Raw genomic sequence first — 17,242 nt, forward strand, 5'->3', positions numbered from 1 at the left:
ACTATACAAAATGCCATTTTTACCCAGGGGTACTAGGGGCATATTCTACACATTGCCATATTCTTTGTTTTGTTGTGTGTAGGAGTGTTTCAGGCAGGGCCTTGCTACATAGTCCAGGCTGGCCTCCAACTCACAGCGATCCTCCTGCCTCAGCCTCCTGAATGCTGGGATTACAGGCGTGCATCACCATGCCCCCCACCACCCTTTTAAGAGATCTACTTAAAATTGTGATGAGTCGGAGATTCAGCTCAGTGGGACCACACCCGCCTCACAAGGGCAAGGTCCTGAGTTGGATCCCTGGTACCTATAAATGAATGCATGAAGGAATGAATAAAATAAAAAGCACGAGTGTGCACAGGCCCGGGTTCCACCCTCAGCTCTGCCAATAAAAAAGTAACCACACAATGACACAAAGACCCTACGCACAGAAGCACCAGCATTCTCTGCGGCTTTATTAAATTCTTTTACCTTCAAGAAAAGATTACAAAAAAGAATACTTCAGTTATGTGTAATACTGTGTATGGATGTACCGTGGTCGGAGGGGGCAGTAAGCCTGTGACAAGACATGGACGAGGCACGGAAGTCGGCCCCAAAGGGTCTGGAGAGCACAGTGACCTCGGAGGAGGACGCAGACTCACGGGAGTCACACCCCAGGGCAGGGCTGCTTCCGGGACTTACACGCACTTGCTACCTCCAGGGTCGGACCTGGAGGTCCACAGGTCTGGCACCACTTCTGAGTTGTGCCTTTGCATCACACACCAGCAGTGATCCCCCGTTTTTTCCTTGTGAGATAGGTAGGGTCTTCATATGCAGCCCAGGCTGGCTCCGAGTTCCTAGAGATCCTCCTGCCTCAACTCTCCTGGGGGGTTTTGTTTTCTAATTCACACGAACACACATACTCTATCCATCCATCCTGATTGTCCTGTTGGGTCTTCAAGTCCTTTTCCCTTTGGTATATCCCTTCAATACAAAACTAAGCTGTAATTATGGCACTTAGGAGGCTGAGGCAGGAGGATTTCCTTGAGTTCAAAGCCAGGATGTCTTTAAAAAAAGGAAGCCAGACTACGTCCAGCCAAGAAATCTACTTCCCTAGGACAGAAGCCAGGACTCTGCTTTATCAATGGGCCTGTGACCTCCTGGGGTTTAAGGCTGTTCCATCAAGGTTTGGCTTCAAATTCCTGTAGGGCTAAGACTGAGAAAGGGTGGGACTTATGTTTGGAAGGACACTTCTTCCCCGATCACAAGGCACACTGCGAGGCCTAGGACCCTTTTTTGTTTCCTTACCAAGAAAAAGAACTGGAAAGAAAACCATGTTGCACCTCTGAGGCCAAGAAAACTACTTTTCTGAAGAACCCATTTTCAGGTGGCTCCAAAGAGAGAGGGAGAGAGAGGGAGAGAGAGGGAGAGAGAGAGGGAGGAGAGGGAGGAGAGAGCACCAGTTGGCCTTTGTTTGGTTTTCGGCAAAAGCCCGTCTTTTTCAGTTTGTGCTGAGGCCCAGGTCGGCCAACTTTTAATCGTACACACATGGGGTTTTCAGAGCTTGCCCTGTGCTTTGCCAAGGAGCCCAGCCCGGGTTTTCTTTCCATGGAGGAAAAAGATTCCGGAGCCCTGGGGAGAAAAAAGGCGGCCCTGTTACTATAGCTCTGGATTCCAGAGGCAGCCGCTACTCTGAGAACTGGATCTTTTCCTTCGGCCTCTGGGGAGGAAAGATTTTCTAGGAAGACTGACATTGGCCAGGGCCACTGTGAGGGGAGGGGGTGGATTTGAGTCGTTTCTTCTGTGGGTTGATGACCTCCCAGTCAGAGCTACTGAGAGACTAGCAGCAGCACCCTGAGCTCTCCCCTCCCCAGGTCTGGAGGGGTCGATGCTGGCATTAAGGGCAAGACAGAAGGCAGCTGGGCGTGGCGACAACACGCCTGTGACCCCAGTGCTTGGGAGGCTGAGGCAGGGCGATCTATTTGACTTGGAAGGCCAGCCTGGGCTACGTACTGAGACCCTACCTCAAAAAACCTAAAGATGGAAGGACTGAACTTTCAGGCCTGGGTGACAATCTGACAGGGACACAATCTGTTTTGTGGAATGACCAGAAGAGACGCCCCCCACCCCCAGGCTGTCCGGGAAAGTATCATAAATCAGACAGTGAAATGTGGGTGGAGAGGGAGGCAGGCACTGGGACATGACTCGGAGAACTCATCCCGGATGTCAGGCCAGGCCCAACACCAGTGAACTTCAAATCCGGCCGCAGGGACCCTCCCCCGCCCGCGATGACTCCAACACCCTGACCTTTCCCGGGCGCCTCCCCAGCCCGTCCCGGGCGGATTGTTCTCCCTCCTCCTTCAGCCCACACCCTGCCGCCGCTGCAGACCGGGATTTAGCTTTGGTCTGCGCAGCCGCGGGTTTGAATCGAGGTCCTGGGAAAAGAAACGGGGCTCGGCGCCTGGGGGGGCGCTGGTGTCGAGGTCCCCCAAGGAGCGGAAGCGACGTCAGGGCCTGGGGGAGCAGCAGTGGGGCGGAGAGCGGCGCGGGCGGGAGGCGGCGGGGACCGGGACGGTCGGCTCTGGGGCTGCGGTCCGGAGACGCCGCGGGCTCCCTCCTTACTCCTCTGCAGAGGAAGACGCCGGGCTCTCGTCATCCGACATCGGGGCAAACTGAAATGACAAGCACACCCCTGTCTGTGCTGGGGAGGTTGTGGGCGAGAGGGAGGCGGAGTCCCAGCCTGAAGAGCTGATGGTCCAGGGGATGCTGTGCCTGCAATTCCTGCTCTCAGGAGGCCGAGGCAGGAGGATTGCAAGTTAGAGCCCACCTTGGGCAACTTAGTGAGACCCTGTCTCAAAATACAAGATGAGCTTGCCAAGCGTGGTGGCGCACGCCTGTCATCCCAGCACTCAGGAGGCTGAGGCAGGAGGATCGCTGTGGGTTCGAGACCAGCCTGGGCTACATAGTGAGTTCCAGGTCAGTTTCCACTACATAGTGAGACCCTGTCTCAAAAAAACAAACACAGAAACACAAGGAAAAAAAAAAAAGAATGTAAAGAAAAATTTAAAAATTAAAACAAAGACAGGCCCCAGGGGGAGGAGAAGGGCAGGAAGGAGGTGTGGTTGGAAAGAAAGGAGTGAGGAAGTGAGGGTGGTCAGGCAGGGCCTGGTAGGGTTTGGGAAGAATGGCGGCTTTCTCTTCACAAGAGTGGGAGCCATGGAAGGTTACAAGGGAAGGGAGGTGCCAGGCCCCGGGTCTGTGGGGAGGACTGCAGCCAGGGGACCAGTGTGACAGGAACAGCTCTGAGGGGCCAAGTGGGTACTGAAGGGTTAGGGTTTGGCCCTCAGGAGTTGCAGGGTGCGGGTGAGGAGACAGGGTCCCACAGTGACCCCCGGGGCAGGAACGAAGCGCGCTTTTCTCCCTCAGACTTCGCAGTGCTAAGGATGGTACCCAGGGCCTTTGCACTGAGCGACCTCACCATTCTTTGTTTTCTATGTCGAGACAGGGTCTGGCTCCGTTACTACATTGTCCAGACTGGGCTTAAACTTGTGATCCTCCTGCCTCAGCCTCTGAGAGCTGGGAGGACAGGACTGTGCCCCTACATCCAACCTGAAACGAAGCCTGTCTCAAAAACACAAAGCAGGGCCAGGGATTTAGCTCAGTGGTTCTGCCACCTTCCACGCAAGTGCAAGGACCCAAGTTGGATCCTTGTACCAGAAAAATAAAAAAACCACCAACACCCACCAGAAAAACAAAACAGGAAAAACAAAAAAGCAGGGCTGGGGATGTAGCTCAGTGGCGCTGTGCCTGCCCGGCAAGTGCAAGGTCCTGGGTTCGATCCCTGGCACGCACACAAAAAGCAAAACTTGCCCCCCGTCCTGTGCCAACGAGCCGGGACTGGAGAGCGGGCCTTTGTGGTTTTGGGGTGCGGATACCGAGGGCCCCCAGGCAGACACCGCCCCTCCCGGCCAGCTCCCGGGCTCACCGAGCACTTGATGTTCATCCTCGAGTACAGCATGGACGCGACCTCGCTGTGCCCCGCGTCCAGCGCCACCATGAGCGCGGTGCTCCCGTCCTGCAAAGCAGCAGCCGTTGCTACGCGTGTGCGGGGCGCGGCCCGCCCTCCCCGGGGTGCTGCGGGGACTCACTCGGTCGGTGAGCGAGATGTCGCAGCTGGGCACGGCCAGCAGCAGCCCCGCGATCTCCTTGTGACCGTGCTCGCAGGCGCACATGAGGGCCGTGGAGCCGTCGTCGTCCTGGATGTTGACGTCCGCCTCGCAGGCCAGCAGGGCTCTGACCACGTCCACCCGGCCATGGCTGACCGCCAGCATCAGGGCCGTCTGCCCCGCCTGGGCAGGGCGAGGAACCGGGTCACGGCCCACTCAGGGGCCCGGGTGCTGCCCCTGCTCCTCAACCTGCCATGGTTCCCAAGCACCCGGATGCTGGCACTGTAAGCAAATAACCTCCCTACCTCCGGGCCCTTGCACTTGCTGGCCCTTCCTCCTCCTTGGCCTCCTCGCTCTTTCCTTCTTTTGGTTTTACTTTGTTTTTTTGAGACTGGGTCTCGCTATATCATTCAGGCTGGCCTTGTAGCCCAGGCTGGACTGAGACTCAATGGGAATCTCTTGCCTCAGCCTCCTGAGTGCAAGAACCACAGGTGGGTACCACCATACCCATATACTGTTTTTTGTTTTGGGTACTGGGAATCGAACTTGGGTCCTTGTGCGGCAGGCGGTGGAACTTGGAGCTAACTCCCTTAATGTTTGTTTAAATGTTTTTCTCCTTCCCTCCTTTTCTTTCTTTTACAGTATTGGGAACTGAACCCAGGGCCACTGCATTGGGCTACACCCTCAGCCTTTGTATTTTTGAGACAGGACTCGCTAAGGAGCTAAACTGCCTAGTCTGGCCTTAAACTTGTGATCCTCCTGCCTCAGCCTCCCAGAGTGCTGGGAATAACAGGTGTGCACCACCATGCCTGGCTCACTTGGCTCCTTGTTTTGTTTTGTTTTTCTTTGTGGTACCGGGGATCGAACACGGGCCCTTGTGCTTGCGAGGCGGGCAGCAGAACCACTGGTCCAAATCCCGGGCCCTCACTGGCTCCTTATCACCAAGGTTTCAGCTTAAATGTCCCCTTCTCAGAGGGGCCCTGCCCTGCCCCAACCCTCCCTCCATCCCTAATCCTCTAAAGCAGGTTCTTCACTCCCTGGTATGCAGCTACCTAAAAACTGACCCAAGGAAGATCTGTACGACTTTGTATTCCTCAGTTGCACCTCAATAAAAAGTTAAATCAAGGGCCGGGGATTTAGCTCAGTGGTTTAGGCGCCTGCTTTGCAAGCGCAAGGGCCAGAGTTCAATCCCTGGTACCAGAATAATTAAAAAAAAACAAAAATTTACACTTATATGAAATGTCCTGAATGAGCAAATCCACAGGGCTACAACTTTGTAGGCACGAAAACATTCTGGAAGCGGTTAGTGGCTGTACGACACTACGAATACACTAATGTCACCGAATGATTCATGTTTAAAAGGTTAATATCGTGTCATGTGAATTTCACTTCCGGTGAAAGCAAAAACAGGAAACTATTAAACATCTTTAATTACATAAAATAAAAAATGGCTGGGCGTGGTGGCGCACGCCTGTATTTCCAGCACACAGGAGGCTGAGGCAGGAGGATGGACAAGAGTTCGAGGCCGGCCTGGGCTACATAGTGAGACCCTGTGTCAAGAAAACCAACACAGGGAGGACCAGGGATTTGGCTCAGTGGTTCTACCACCTGCCTTGCAAGCATAAGGTCCTGAGTTCAATCCCTGGTACAAAAAAAAAAAAAAAACGGAAACCAAAATAAATACATGAATGAATAGATAACGAAATTTGCAACCAGGTACAGTCGTACATTTCTGCAATTCCCTCACATGGGAGGCTGAGACAGGAGGATCGTGAGTTGGAAGCCAGCCTGGAGTACATAGCAAGTTCAAGGTCTGCCTGCGCTTCATAGTGAGATTCTGTCTCAAAGGGAAAGAAGGGCTGGGCTGGGATGATGCTCTGTGGTAGAGCGCTTGTCTGTACGCAAGAGGCCCAGGTTCCATCCCAGAACTGGGGAAGAAAAATGAAAAAAGAAAGTTGCTAGTTGGGAGGCTGAGGCAGGAGGATCCCAAGTTCAAGCACACCCCAGGCAATTTAGTACCTTAGGAAGACGGTGAGGCCACATAAAAAGTGCTGGGGGTGCAGCTCAGCGTGAAGGCCTCAGGGTCAATCCTCAGTGGTGGTGGGAGTTTAAGGCAGGGCCTGTCCGTTACACCTGTCACAGCTCCTTCCTTGTGTCCAGGCTGTGGCCCGTCTTCCCCTCCTCACCATCCAGTGGGGCCCGGCTGCCCTTCCCTAACCCTATCTCCTGTCACCCCGCTCACCTCCCGTCTGCCAGCTTCTGCTCCTTGGTGTACGACCCCAGCGAGCTCTCAGACCACGCGTGCCCAATGTCACTCCCTCAGTGAACTCCCTCGCATCCTCCAGCCCGGTCCCAGCCCTGCCCCTGCCTGAATAGCTTGTGGTTCCAGGAGCCCCTGGCCACTGAATGAGCCCCAGGACAGTAGAGGCTGCACCCCCTGTTCTATATCTGAGTCCCCAGCGCAGGGCGCCGTGGTCCAAGTTCCTGAGTTCAAACCCCACTTTTTTTTGGAAGGCGGTGTTTTGAGACAGGGTCTCACTCTATAGCCCAGACTGGCCTTGAACTTGCGGAGATCCTCCTGCCTCAGCCTCTGAGTGCTGAGATTACAGGTGTGCACCACCACACCCAGCTCTGAACCTGAGGAAATGACACCGTCTCGCTGAGCCTCGGCTACCCTGTGGACTTGGCAGGATGGAGCGAGGGGCTGGCAGGCACAGAGAGGGTCTGGTGTGGCCGGGGCTGCCTACCTGGCTGGCTTTGGCGTTGACGTCTCCAAGCCGGAACAGCTGAACGACGGTGTCGATGTCGTCCTGCGTCTTCAGGGCGGCCAGGGCGGTGAGCATGATGGGGCTGTAGCCGGCACGGTTCTGCTTGTCCACGTGGCAGACACCTGCGTGGGTGGGGACACAGCGCCCGCGGTAAGCGCTCTCCGCGACAACTGGACGCCCTGAGTCTTGTGTCGCACTACCCCTGCGGGGTTCCCGCTCCTCCCCGTCCACGCCTGGCCTGGTTCCCCTTCCTGCCCTGAGTCTGCACCTCCACCCTGTTCAACCACAGTGGAGTCCACAGTCGGGGAAGGACTAGGAGCACGGCCACACCCATCCGTCCCCCAGCACTTGGGAGGCTGAGGCAGGAGGATCTCCTCCAGCTGGAGACCGGCCCACAGTCTGTTTTCCCATCCAGCCCAGGCCACAGCCTCACCGCTGTCCAGCAGCTGCCGCACCACAGGGAAGTTGGCGTGGGACACGGAGTAGTGCAGCGCGGTGTTGCCGTTGCTGTCAGCGATGTTGACCACGTAGTCCAGCAGCCGTGCCGACATGGCCCGGAAGGTGACCAGGTGACGTCGCACCAGCTCAGGGTGGGCGTCGCTGCGGCAGGCCAGGCGCAGCCACTCCTGCAGCACGGTGGTGTAGGCCACTTTCTGGGTGGGTTGGTGGGACAGCGGCGTGAGGGGGGCAGGATGCAGGGCGGACTCCCACCCCACAGGGGCCCCTGGGAGCAAACGGGGGCAATCCTGTCCTGCAAAGGCCCTGGAGGGAGGTGTGGATGCCCCATTTCAGTAAAACCTTGACGCTGGGCCAGGAGGCTGAGGCAGGAGGATCTCAAATTCCAGCCAGGCCCGGACAATGTAGCAAATCTGGTGAGACCTTGTCTCAGAAGGAAAACATAAAAGGGCTGAGGGTGGAGCGCAGTGCAGAAGCTCTGGGTTCAATCCCAGTACTGCCGAGAATAATACAAAAGAGCCTCAAGGAAGCGTAGACAACACAGTGCTGTCCCCAGGTCCTGCCCCAGCGCTGTGAGGCCACCCATCCGGGTCTCTGGTCCTCCCAGGGGCGGCGGAGGCCTGGCCATACCAGCTCCCGCTCTGTGAGTGCATTGGCGTCGCCCAAGTATCTCTCCAGTGCCAGGCAGGCCGAGATGAGGTCAGGACTCAGCTCCATCCTGCAGGGGTGCACAAGAAGGCATTCATTTTAGTGCTGGGAACGGAACCCAGGGCCTCTCGCCTGCTGGGCAAGTACTCACCACTGAGCTACACCCCCAGCCCTTGTTATAGATCTTATTTATTTATTTACTTTAGTCTTCTGAGACAGGGTCTCACTATGTACTTCAGGCTGGTCTTGAACCCACTATGTAGCCTGAACTCAGGGGGATCCTCCTGCCTCAGCCTCCCCAGTAGCTGAGATTATAGATGTCTACCACTGTGCCTGGCAAGTTTATCTTAGCATCAGCCCCTGAGTCTCCTGGGAACCGCCTGCTCTTTGCACCCAGCTGGGGTGCTTGGGAGGGGCCCAGTGCTCTTCTCTCTGATGCGCATGTGACCCCCTAGAGGCCAGGTGAACAGTGGCATCATAGCCGCCCTACTCCAGGGCCAGATTCACACTACATGCCAAGGCACAGACGTAAAGACTAACAGAAAGTGGACGAACAGGCTCATTTATTTCTCTCTCTTTTTTTTTTGGTACTGGGAATTGAACTCGGGTCCTTGCGCTTGCAAGGTAGACAGCAGAACCACTGAGCTACATCCCCAGCCCGTGGGCTAATTTATTCCAAATGGTGAGCAGTGGATAGAAACATCTTGCACTGTTCGCTAATTCAGACTATGGTGTGCATGATTGATAGTTTCCCCGAATGGTGGGATGTAAGGCAGAGGTTCACCCACCCTTGGCTGTGTCTGAGTCCCCCCCACCCAGGAAGCTGACCGGATCTCATCCTCTGAGTTGGTGCCTGCTGCCTCCTCGGCCACAGGAACATGCTGAGCCTCCCGAGATAGCTGGCTCCCCGGCAGGCTGGTCTGGGGTGCTGCTGCCGTGGTGCCCGGGGGCCTGCACCGTGGGGCTCCAGTCACACTCGGCAGCCTCTGTTCTGGCTCCGGGGCCTCATTCTCTGGGCCACCACGGCCGCTGCCATCGTCATCGGAGAAGTTCTCGGCTGTGCTGGAGCCTTCGGAGGACGACTCATACCTGGGGAGGACGGAGGCGGGGGACACGCAGTAGGTGGGAGATGAGGCAGGGCGGGCACGGGGGCAGCTGCAGACCTGTGCTCCCCAGGCCTCAGTGTCCCCAGAATTAGGTGGGGGTGACGGCGATGGACCACAGGGGTGGCAGGTGTGCACGTGGGCAGGTATGCAGGGAGTACGTGGTAAGCATCAGCCACTGGGCACTGCAGCCCATGCCCGTCATCCCAGCACTCAGGAGGCTGAGGCAGGAGGGTGTCTGTGAGGTCAAGGCCAGCCTGGGCTATGTGGTGAGACCGTCTCAAAGAACAAAAATAAATATTAGCTGTGACTGTGATCGTGTGTTGGAGGGGGTGCTTCCCATCTTCTGGCCCTCAGCCCTTATGCAGGACTCCCTAACTCACACTGGTGTTCTACCTCCTATAGGACCCTTTTTTGGTATGGGGATTGAACTGGGTACCTTGCGCTTGTGAGGCAGGTGGCAGAACCACTAAGCTAAATCCCTGGCCCCTAGGACCCTCTGTTTTTTAAAAAATGCTTTTGAAACACTGGGGATTGAACCCAGGGTCTTCACACTGAGCTACATCCCCAGCCCTTTTCTATCTTTATTTTTCGAGGCGGGGTCTGACTGTGTAGTTCAGGCTGGCCTCCAACTCATGGGGATCCTCCTGCTTCAGCCTCCCGAGGGCTGGGACACAGGCGTGCACCACTATGCCCGGCTCTGAATGGGGTGTGATTCGCTGACTTAACCATGATGAAGGATGCGGACCAGGGCTCTGGGTCCCCTCTTTCTGGTGCACAGAGGACCGAGGGACAGACAGGAGCTGCAGGGTAGGGACTTCCTCACCCGCCGTTGACCCCCACGAACTGCAGGCTCCTCCCGCAGGCTGCCCGGTCTGCAGGCTCCTCCTTCCTCTTCAGGACGGACCACACACCCGCCTGGGGCCCACCTGGAGGGAGCAGTGACAGGGCTGCCTGGAGACGCCACCGTCCACCGAGCAGGCCGCCCGGAGTCCCAGCCCCCTCCGCAGCCACAGCCACAGCCACTCACCTGCTCCCCCAGGCTCCCCGGACACCTGTGCCTCCTGGCTGGGGGGCTCCCCGTGGGCGGGGCCAGCAGCAGCCACCCGGCCTGTGCTCTCCACGGGCGCCGACCCTGGGGGGGACGAGGGAGACTCCGCAGGTGCCTGTGGGGGACCTGACGGATGCAGGAAATGAGGCGTCACAGTGCCGCGAGCCAGTGTCAGACCCCAAAGAGCCCAGCCCACGGTCCTGTTTATGGAGCAGGCACTGTCTGCCAGGCACCCTAGCACCGGGCATCCGGTCTCAGAGGGGTCAGATTATTACCGAAAAGGAAACTAAGGCTCAGGAGTTATTAGGGACGCAGAGCTGAGCCGGGCGTGGTGACACCTGCCTGTCATCGGAGCTCTCAGGAGGCCGAGGCAGGAGGATCGTTGGGAGTTTGAGGCAGCCGGGACAACTTGGCTTAGTGGGACCCTGTCTCAGAGCTTAAAAAATGGTCTGGGAATGCAGCTCAGCGTAAAGGCCCTGGGTTCGGCTCTTAGTACTGAAAAAAAGATACTGTATTAACTGAGAAAAGGTTTGATCACAGCCAAGAGGGCAGCTGTTAGACAATTTCTCCCCACCTGGGCAGCCACTGCTGGGGCCTTAAGAAAACGACATCTCCCATCCCACAATGCTGTCATCATGCAGCAAATGACAAAGAGTTTAGGAAATACCACCAGGTCAAAATCAAACATCAAGACCAAGAATGTCCTCATCCAAGATGACCGTCTTTTTTATCTTTAGGTAGATGCGGTCTCGCTATGTTGCCCAGGCTGACCTCAAACTCCCGACCTCAAGCAATCCTCCTGCCTCAGCCTCCTGAGTAACTGGGATTATAGGCATCGCATACCATGCTTGGCTCTTTTCCTGCAATTTTTTTTTTTTTAAATCTCAGGTTGATTCAAACTAGAGACCCACAGCCCACATACTCGAGGGTCAGCTGTATCACCTGTTTTGCACTATTTGGTGTTATTTGGTACGGGGATCGAACTCAGAACCTTGCACTTGTGAAGCAGGCCGCAGAACCACTGAGCTAAAGCCCTGGCCCATATTCCGTGTTAATATCTGAACTCAGATTTGAAGGTACCCTGTAAGCTTTGGAAGGCTGGGCCCGTTTTTCTTTTGGGGTGGAATGAAACTTGGTACAGCTCAATTTTTACCCCCATGCACTATTTTAAAAATTATAGCTGGCTGTTGTGGTGCACAGCTGTCCTCCCATCAGTCTGGGAGGCTGAGGCAGGAGGATCCCAGTTCAAGCCTGGGTAGCCTGGGCAATTTAGCAAGGCTGTCTTAAAATAAAAATGATTTTCAGAAGGGCTGTGGTTGTTAACTCAGTGGAGAGCACTTGGCTTGGCATGCGCAAGGCCCAGAGACCCAGCATGAACACAGCCAAAAGAAAGAAAGAAAAAAAACCCAAAAAAACAAACAAACACAAATCAGGAGACTGCCTCGCCTGTCTGGCATTGGCTCTTGACACGGGGTGAGTTCAAGGCCGGCTCTGGAAAGAGCCTGGGTGGCCGCACCCTGCTCTGGGACGCACTCCGCCCTGCCCCGTCCTGCTCTCTGCCTGGGCGAGACTCCCCGACCTTGCTGATGGAATGGAGTGCTGCCTCTGAATTTGAAGCAACCATTGCACGTCAGAACAAGGCTAGCCATGGAGGGAGAATCTGTCCGTCTTGCTGGGCATGGGGATGCCCCCCTGCACTCTTGGATCTCAGGAGGCTGAAGCAGGAGGGTCACCATGGGTTCGTTGTCAGCCTGGGCTATACAGGGAGATTCTCTCTCAAATAAACACACACAAAACTTGTTGGTCTTTAGTGGCAGTGGCAGGGAGGGGTGACAGGAAGCCACAGATGGCCTGGGGGGACCTGAGTGGATCCCCACTCAGGGGTGGGAAGTGGCCACTGGTTCCCGGCTCTGGGCCGCTGATCTGAGGCTTCCCCTGTGGCCCGTCCCAGCCTGGGCAGTGGAGACCCTTGGGCACCGTGACCAGGACGTCACATTTGTCCTCAGACCCACCTGGTGTGTTAAATACACACGTTTGTTGTTGTTGCGATGGGGGCTCACTATGGAGTCCAGGCTGGCCTTAAACTTACAGCAATCCTCCTGCCTCAGCCTCCCAAGTGCGGCAATGGCAGGCACTGTAACCACATTTAAGGGCCAGAATGGAACCCAGGGCCTGAGCAAGTGCTCTGCCTGCAGGTACCCCATGGCCAGCAGCATTAGCTTTTCTGGGGGCGTTAAACAGGACTGGGCTCTCTGGTAAGTGCGCACTTAGCATGCACAAGGCCCTGGGTTCCATCCCCAGCACTGTAATACAAATGAACAAAGAAGGAACTGAGAAGCCTCAACAGAGCCATGTTTTGTGACCTGAGAAAAATTTAAATAGATTGGTGAAGCCCCGCCTTTACATAAGGCCTGGCTCTCCGGCATTAAAATTGTAGAACCGGAAGTTGCTTCCGACATCTGACGGCCCACGTAGCCAAAAACATTTACCACCTGGCGTTTGACGGGAAAGACTCACGGATGCTTGTGCCAGAGGTAAATCCCGTCACTGCCAGGCGTGGGGCGCAACACTTGGGAGGCTGAGGCAGGAGGGTGGCCTCAAGTTTGAGGCCAGCCTGAGCTATACAGCAAAACATTTAAAAACCAGTGAAGAGCATTCTCGGCTCAGGCCATACAAAACAGGCAGCAGGCCAACTTCGGCTGGAGGCCACACACTAGTCCTGGTGAGTGAGGAATATCCGGGGAATGGCTGGAAACTCCTCACAGAAAAACAGACAAAGGCTACCAAGGAGTGACTCACAGCAGAGTCTTACTAAGCACACGAGGAGGTGCTCAAGCCACCAGGAGGGAGAAGAACGCAAGTTAAAATAAAGACACACAACTTGGTACCAGTGTCAAATGGGCAAAAAGCTTAGGATAACTGGAGTGTGGCAGTGCCCTGGGGAGGCTGAGGCAGAAGGGTCGCTGCGAGTTCAAGGCCAGCCTGGGCTACAGTGTGAGACCCCATCTCAAAATTAAAAAAGATTTTTTTTAATGTACGTGGAGGAAACAAGGCCAGCGGTGCAGCCCAGTAGGAGAGCGCCTGCCCGGGAAACACTAATCCCTAGGTTCCACGCCAGCACCGCAAAAGACAAGAGGGAGAGGAGGGGAAAAAAATAAGAAACAGAAAGAGGTTTGTTTTTCTGAAACACAATACCATTTAAGGAAATTAAACATGCAAGGCATATTTCTCAAGGACACCAGATATCTAAAGCAGCCTCTGGAAGGTGCGGTATGGGCGTGATATTCCACAGGGTAGGAAGCTGGGGCCCCTGCCATGGGGCTGTGGTCCCAGCTCCTTGGAAGCTGAGGCAGGAGGGTCGCTTGAGGCCAAGAGTTCAACGCAGCGTGGGCAAAGAGAAACCAAACAAAGAACCAAGATTAAAAAGTAAATGGGGCAGGGCCGGGGATTCAGCTCAGTGGTGCTGCTGCCTGCCTCACAAGCACAAGGTCCCGAGTTCAATCCCCGGTACCAACCCCCCCCCCAAAAAAAAAACCTGGTGCAGAAGTGGAATTGGTGGTGGGGTCTGTGAGCGGCCCCCATGGTGGAGATCAGCAAATTATGTCTCTGGGTACTTTTTTACAGTTTTCCCCATCGTTTTTCCTGGGAACTGGTAACTGATCCCAGATTGTTTACCTTTACAAATGAGCTACAATCCCAATCCTCTTCTTTACGTACATACGTATGTTTTTTGAGACGGGGTCTCACTACGTAGTTGAGACTGACCTGGGACTCACTATGTAGCCCAGGCTCGTCTCGAACTCACAGCGATCCTCCTGCCTCAGCCTCCCGAGTGCTGGGATCACAGGCGTGCACCACCATGTCCAGCTCTTTTTTTTTTTTTTTTAATTTTGAGGCAGGGTCTTGCTAAGCTGACCAGGCTAGGCTGGAACTTGGGATCCTCCTCTCAGCCTCCCAGAGTGCTGGGATCACAGGTGTGCATCACGACATCCTACTTATTGTTCAACAAATTTTCTGTGGCTGATTCTATGTTTCAAAAGAAGATAACGAAGGGCTGGGGATTTAGCCCAGTGGCACTGTGCCTGCCTTGCAAGCGCAAGGTCCTGAATTCGATCCCTCAGTACTGGGGGGAAAAAAATGAGGCATTGAAGGCACCAACTATACAGAATAAATATGTACTTTTTTTTGCATATTAAGTCATCTTCAAACAGAAGGGAAATAAAGACCTGAGCTACAGCTGAACTGATGTAGCCTGGGAAACTTAAGTGACTTAGCAAGACCCTGTCTGAAAAATTAAAAAATAAAAAGTGCTGGGACAGAGCTCCCTGCAAAGGTCCTGAGCTCCACCCCCTGGTCCCACAAAAATAAATAAGCACGTAGCACTGCTGAAGAATTCTGACGAAGCAGGACGCAGGACGTTCCCCGGGACAAGTTAATCTGCGATTTCTTTCTTCCCGTGCTGAGCCCAGGGGCTGGGGAAGACTCCGCCCTGGGAGCGTGGAAACCTCTTAGAGGGTGGCACACAAGTCCGTTAGGTTCCCACTGGCCCCGTTTCCTCACTCATACAGAGTGGGTCAAAACGCTGCTTGCCTCATAGGATCGCTGGGGAACTGAGATAAATTAAAATATCCCCCCCAAAAGAAATCAAATAAATGCCCCGGTGTATCCTATGTGCTTTTTTTGTTGGTTGGAGACAGAGTCTCACTATGTACGTTCAGGTTGGTCTGGAACTCTCAGAAATCCTCCTGCCTCAGCCTCCCGAGTGCTGAAATTACAGGTGTGGGTCACCACGCTCAGCTCCTATGTGCTTTTAAAACCAAGACAGAGCTGAGACTGTAGCTCAGTGGCTGAACATCTGTCTAAAATGCACAAGGCCCTGGGTTCCACCCTCAGCACTGCTCATAAAATGGTAGAATAACGCTGACAGTAACTTCCATCAGCTCTGTTGTCAGCCGTGACAAATGTGTATCATTACTTCATGCATCATGAAACAAACGTAGGGGCCGGGTGATGGCGCACGCCTGTCATCAAAGCACTTGGGAGGCTGAGGCAGGAGGATCGCCACAAGTTCAAGGCCAACATGGGCTACACAGCAAGACTCTGTCTCAAACAAAACAAAACAATGTGGAGCCAGGTATGGGGCCACATACCTGTTAATCTCAGCACTATGGGAGGCTGAGCCAGGACTGCAAGTCTGAGCCCAGGCTGGGCAATTTTAGCCAATGTTTCAAAATTAAAAAAAAAAAAAAAAAAATCAAAAGAGCGGGGGGGGGGCTCAGAGGGGGAGCTCTTGTGTAGCAAGCTCACTGCTCTGGGTTCAATCCCAGCCCTGGAGGAAAAAAAAAGGGGGGGCCAAGCACACAGTCGGTACTCCATGCACACTTAACCAAGCCACGAGATGGCAGGGAAAGGAACAAAGCCACTCCAGCTCTGCCCAAGCAACACAGAGGTCGGCGCCAGCTGGAGTGTGAGGAGTGAGGCGTAGCACAGGGTGGACGGCACGTCCCAGGCCGGCAGGCAGGGCCTCTGGCAGTGGCCGGAACTGCAGGGTGGGGACCGGCTCCCAGGACTGTCTGCAGCCTGTGCCCTGGGGACACCAGCAGGCATCTGGACACCTGACTCTCGGGGCTGGATGAAAAACAGGGCCCCGTCACTTTTTGAGACAGGGTCTCACTGTGCGGTTCAGGTTGGCTTTGAACTCACTCTGTATCCCAGGCTGCCCTCAAACTAGCAGTGATCCTCCTGCCTCAGCCTCCCGAGTGCTGGGATGACAGGTGTGTGACAGCCCCGGCTGTCCTGAAAATGATTAGCAAAGCACAGACGCGCGCTTCCCCTATGTAGAACTCATAAAGGTTCTAGAGGGGCAGCGGGACGGAGCAGGGGGAGAGAGGTGAGGTCGCTATCCCGGGTCGAGGAGGAAGTGGAATTGGAACCCTAGGCCCCGACCCATCTTCTTCAGCCCCTCCTTGGGCGAAACCCTGCACACAGCGCTCAGCAGGGACAGCTGTTCTTGTTAGGACGAATCACGCTGCAGCTTCTCCCAGGGCGGCGGTGGCAGGACAGCTGGCGTTCTGCGTGCCCAGCACCCTCCTTCCTGGCAGGAGGATTCGGCACTTCCCCTGGGGCTCCTTAAGTGGGGCTCCTCCACCCTCAGGATCTCAACAGCGAGGGACACAGTGACAGCTGCCTCAGAGGGCTCCTGTTTTTTTTGAGACAGGGTCTCCCTATGTAGCCCAGGCTGGCCTCAAACTAATGGTGAGCCTCCTGCCTCAGCCTTCCGAGTGCTGGGACTGTGCCATCACGCCCAGCTACTCTGGGGCTTTTCCTGGCGCTCTTTGAACTACGGGACTCACTTTGCACTGAGCTGCCAGGCCAGATTCCTGGCACAATGGGCTCTTCCTTTACCTGCCTGAGAAAGAAACCTCCAGGTTAGACAGGAGAAGACGGTTAAGTTACAGACTCCTGATGGTATCTGAGGACCTGCAGATAGCCTTACCTGACGCTGTCCCTTAAGTTATACAAACAACTCATTTCCTTCCCATTGCTTAAAGGGGTCTGAGATCCGAGATCAATTGCTGCCACTCACTGAAAAATCACTTTGTTTGTTTTGTGAGATAGGGTCTCAATACGTAGCCCAGGCTGGCCTTGGACTCCTGGCAATCTTCCTGCCTCAGCCTCCCAGGTGCTGGGATGACAGGCATGCGCCACCGCACCGGTTCCCAGTTTCGTGGGTGAAGAGACAGAGGTCCGGAGGCCTGCAGTGAGCTGGCTGGTGGAAGGCGGGGCTGGACTGGAGCATTCCGAGGGTGCAGGCTAAGCCAGGGTAAGAGGAGGCCCCCACTCCCCGCCACCCCTCACCTGAGGCCGCCTCGCAGATCCTCTCAGTGATGCTGATTTTCTTGACGACGTGGGCATTGCTGGAGGGCACAGCAGGCACTGGGCACATGGCCTCCACCACCTCGTGGCTGCAGAACACAGCGGGGCTCTCGGGCTCTACCGATGTCACCAGGGCCCTCAGGCCCGCTCCGTAGGGCTCCAGGCTCTGGGCGCGCTGGGCAGGGGCCCCGGCGGCGG

The 17,242-nt window shown here is 55.3% G+C and overlaps 1 protein-coding gene across 1 annotated transcript; it reads right to left on the minus strand.

Moving 5' to 3' along the window:
- Positions 1-941: 941 nt before the first annotated feature.
- Positions 942-17,240, minus strand: Kank2 (KN motif and ankyrin repeat domains 2; the record flags this gene model as incomplete). The annotated part of the gene is made up of 10 exons (XM_010635049.1): positions 942-2,648; positions 3,962-4,051; positions 4,125-4,325; positions 6,890-7,032; positions 7,344-7,563; positions 7,997-8,084; positions 8,843-9,103; positions 9,944-10,046; positions 10,148-10,294; positions 17,027-17,240. Coding segments are annotated over 10 exons (1,521 nt in total), but the record flags the coding sequence as incomplete, so codon positions are not given.
- Positions 17,241-17,242: the final 2 nt, after the last annotated feature.

Source organism: Fukomys damarensis, unplaced genomic scaffold (assembly GCF_012274545.1).
Source record: "Fukomys damarensis isolate Sample0158 unplaced genomic scaffold, DMR_v1.0_HiC HiC_scaffold_37, whole genome shotgun sequence".
NCBI lineage: Eukaryota > Metazoa > Chordata > Mammalia > Rodentia > Bathyergidae > Fukomys > Fukomys damarensis.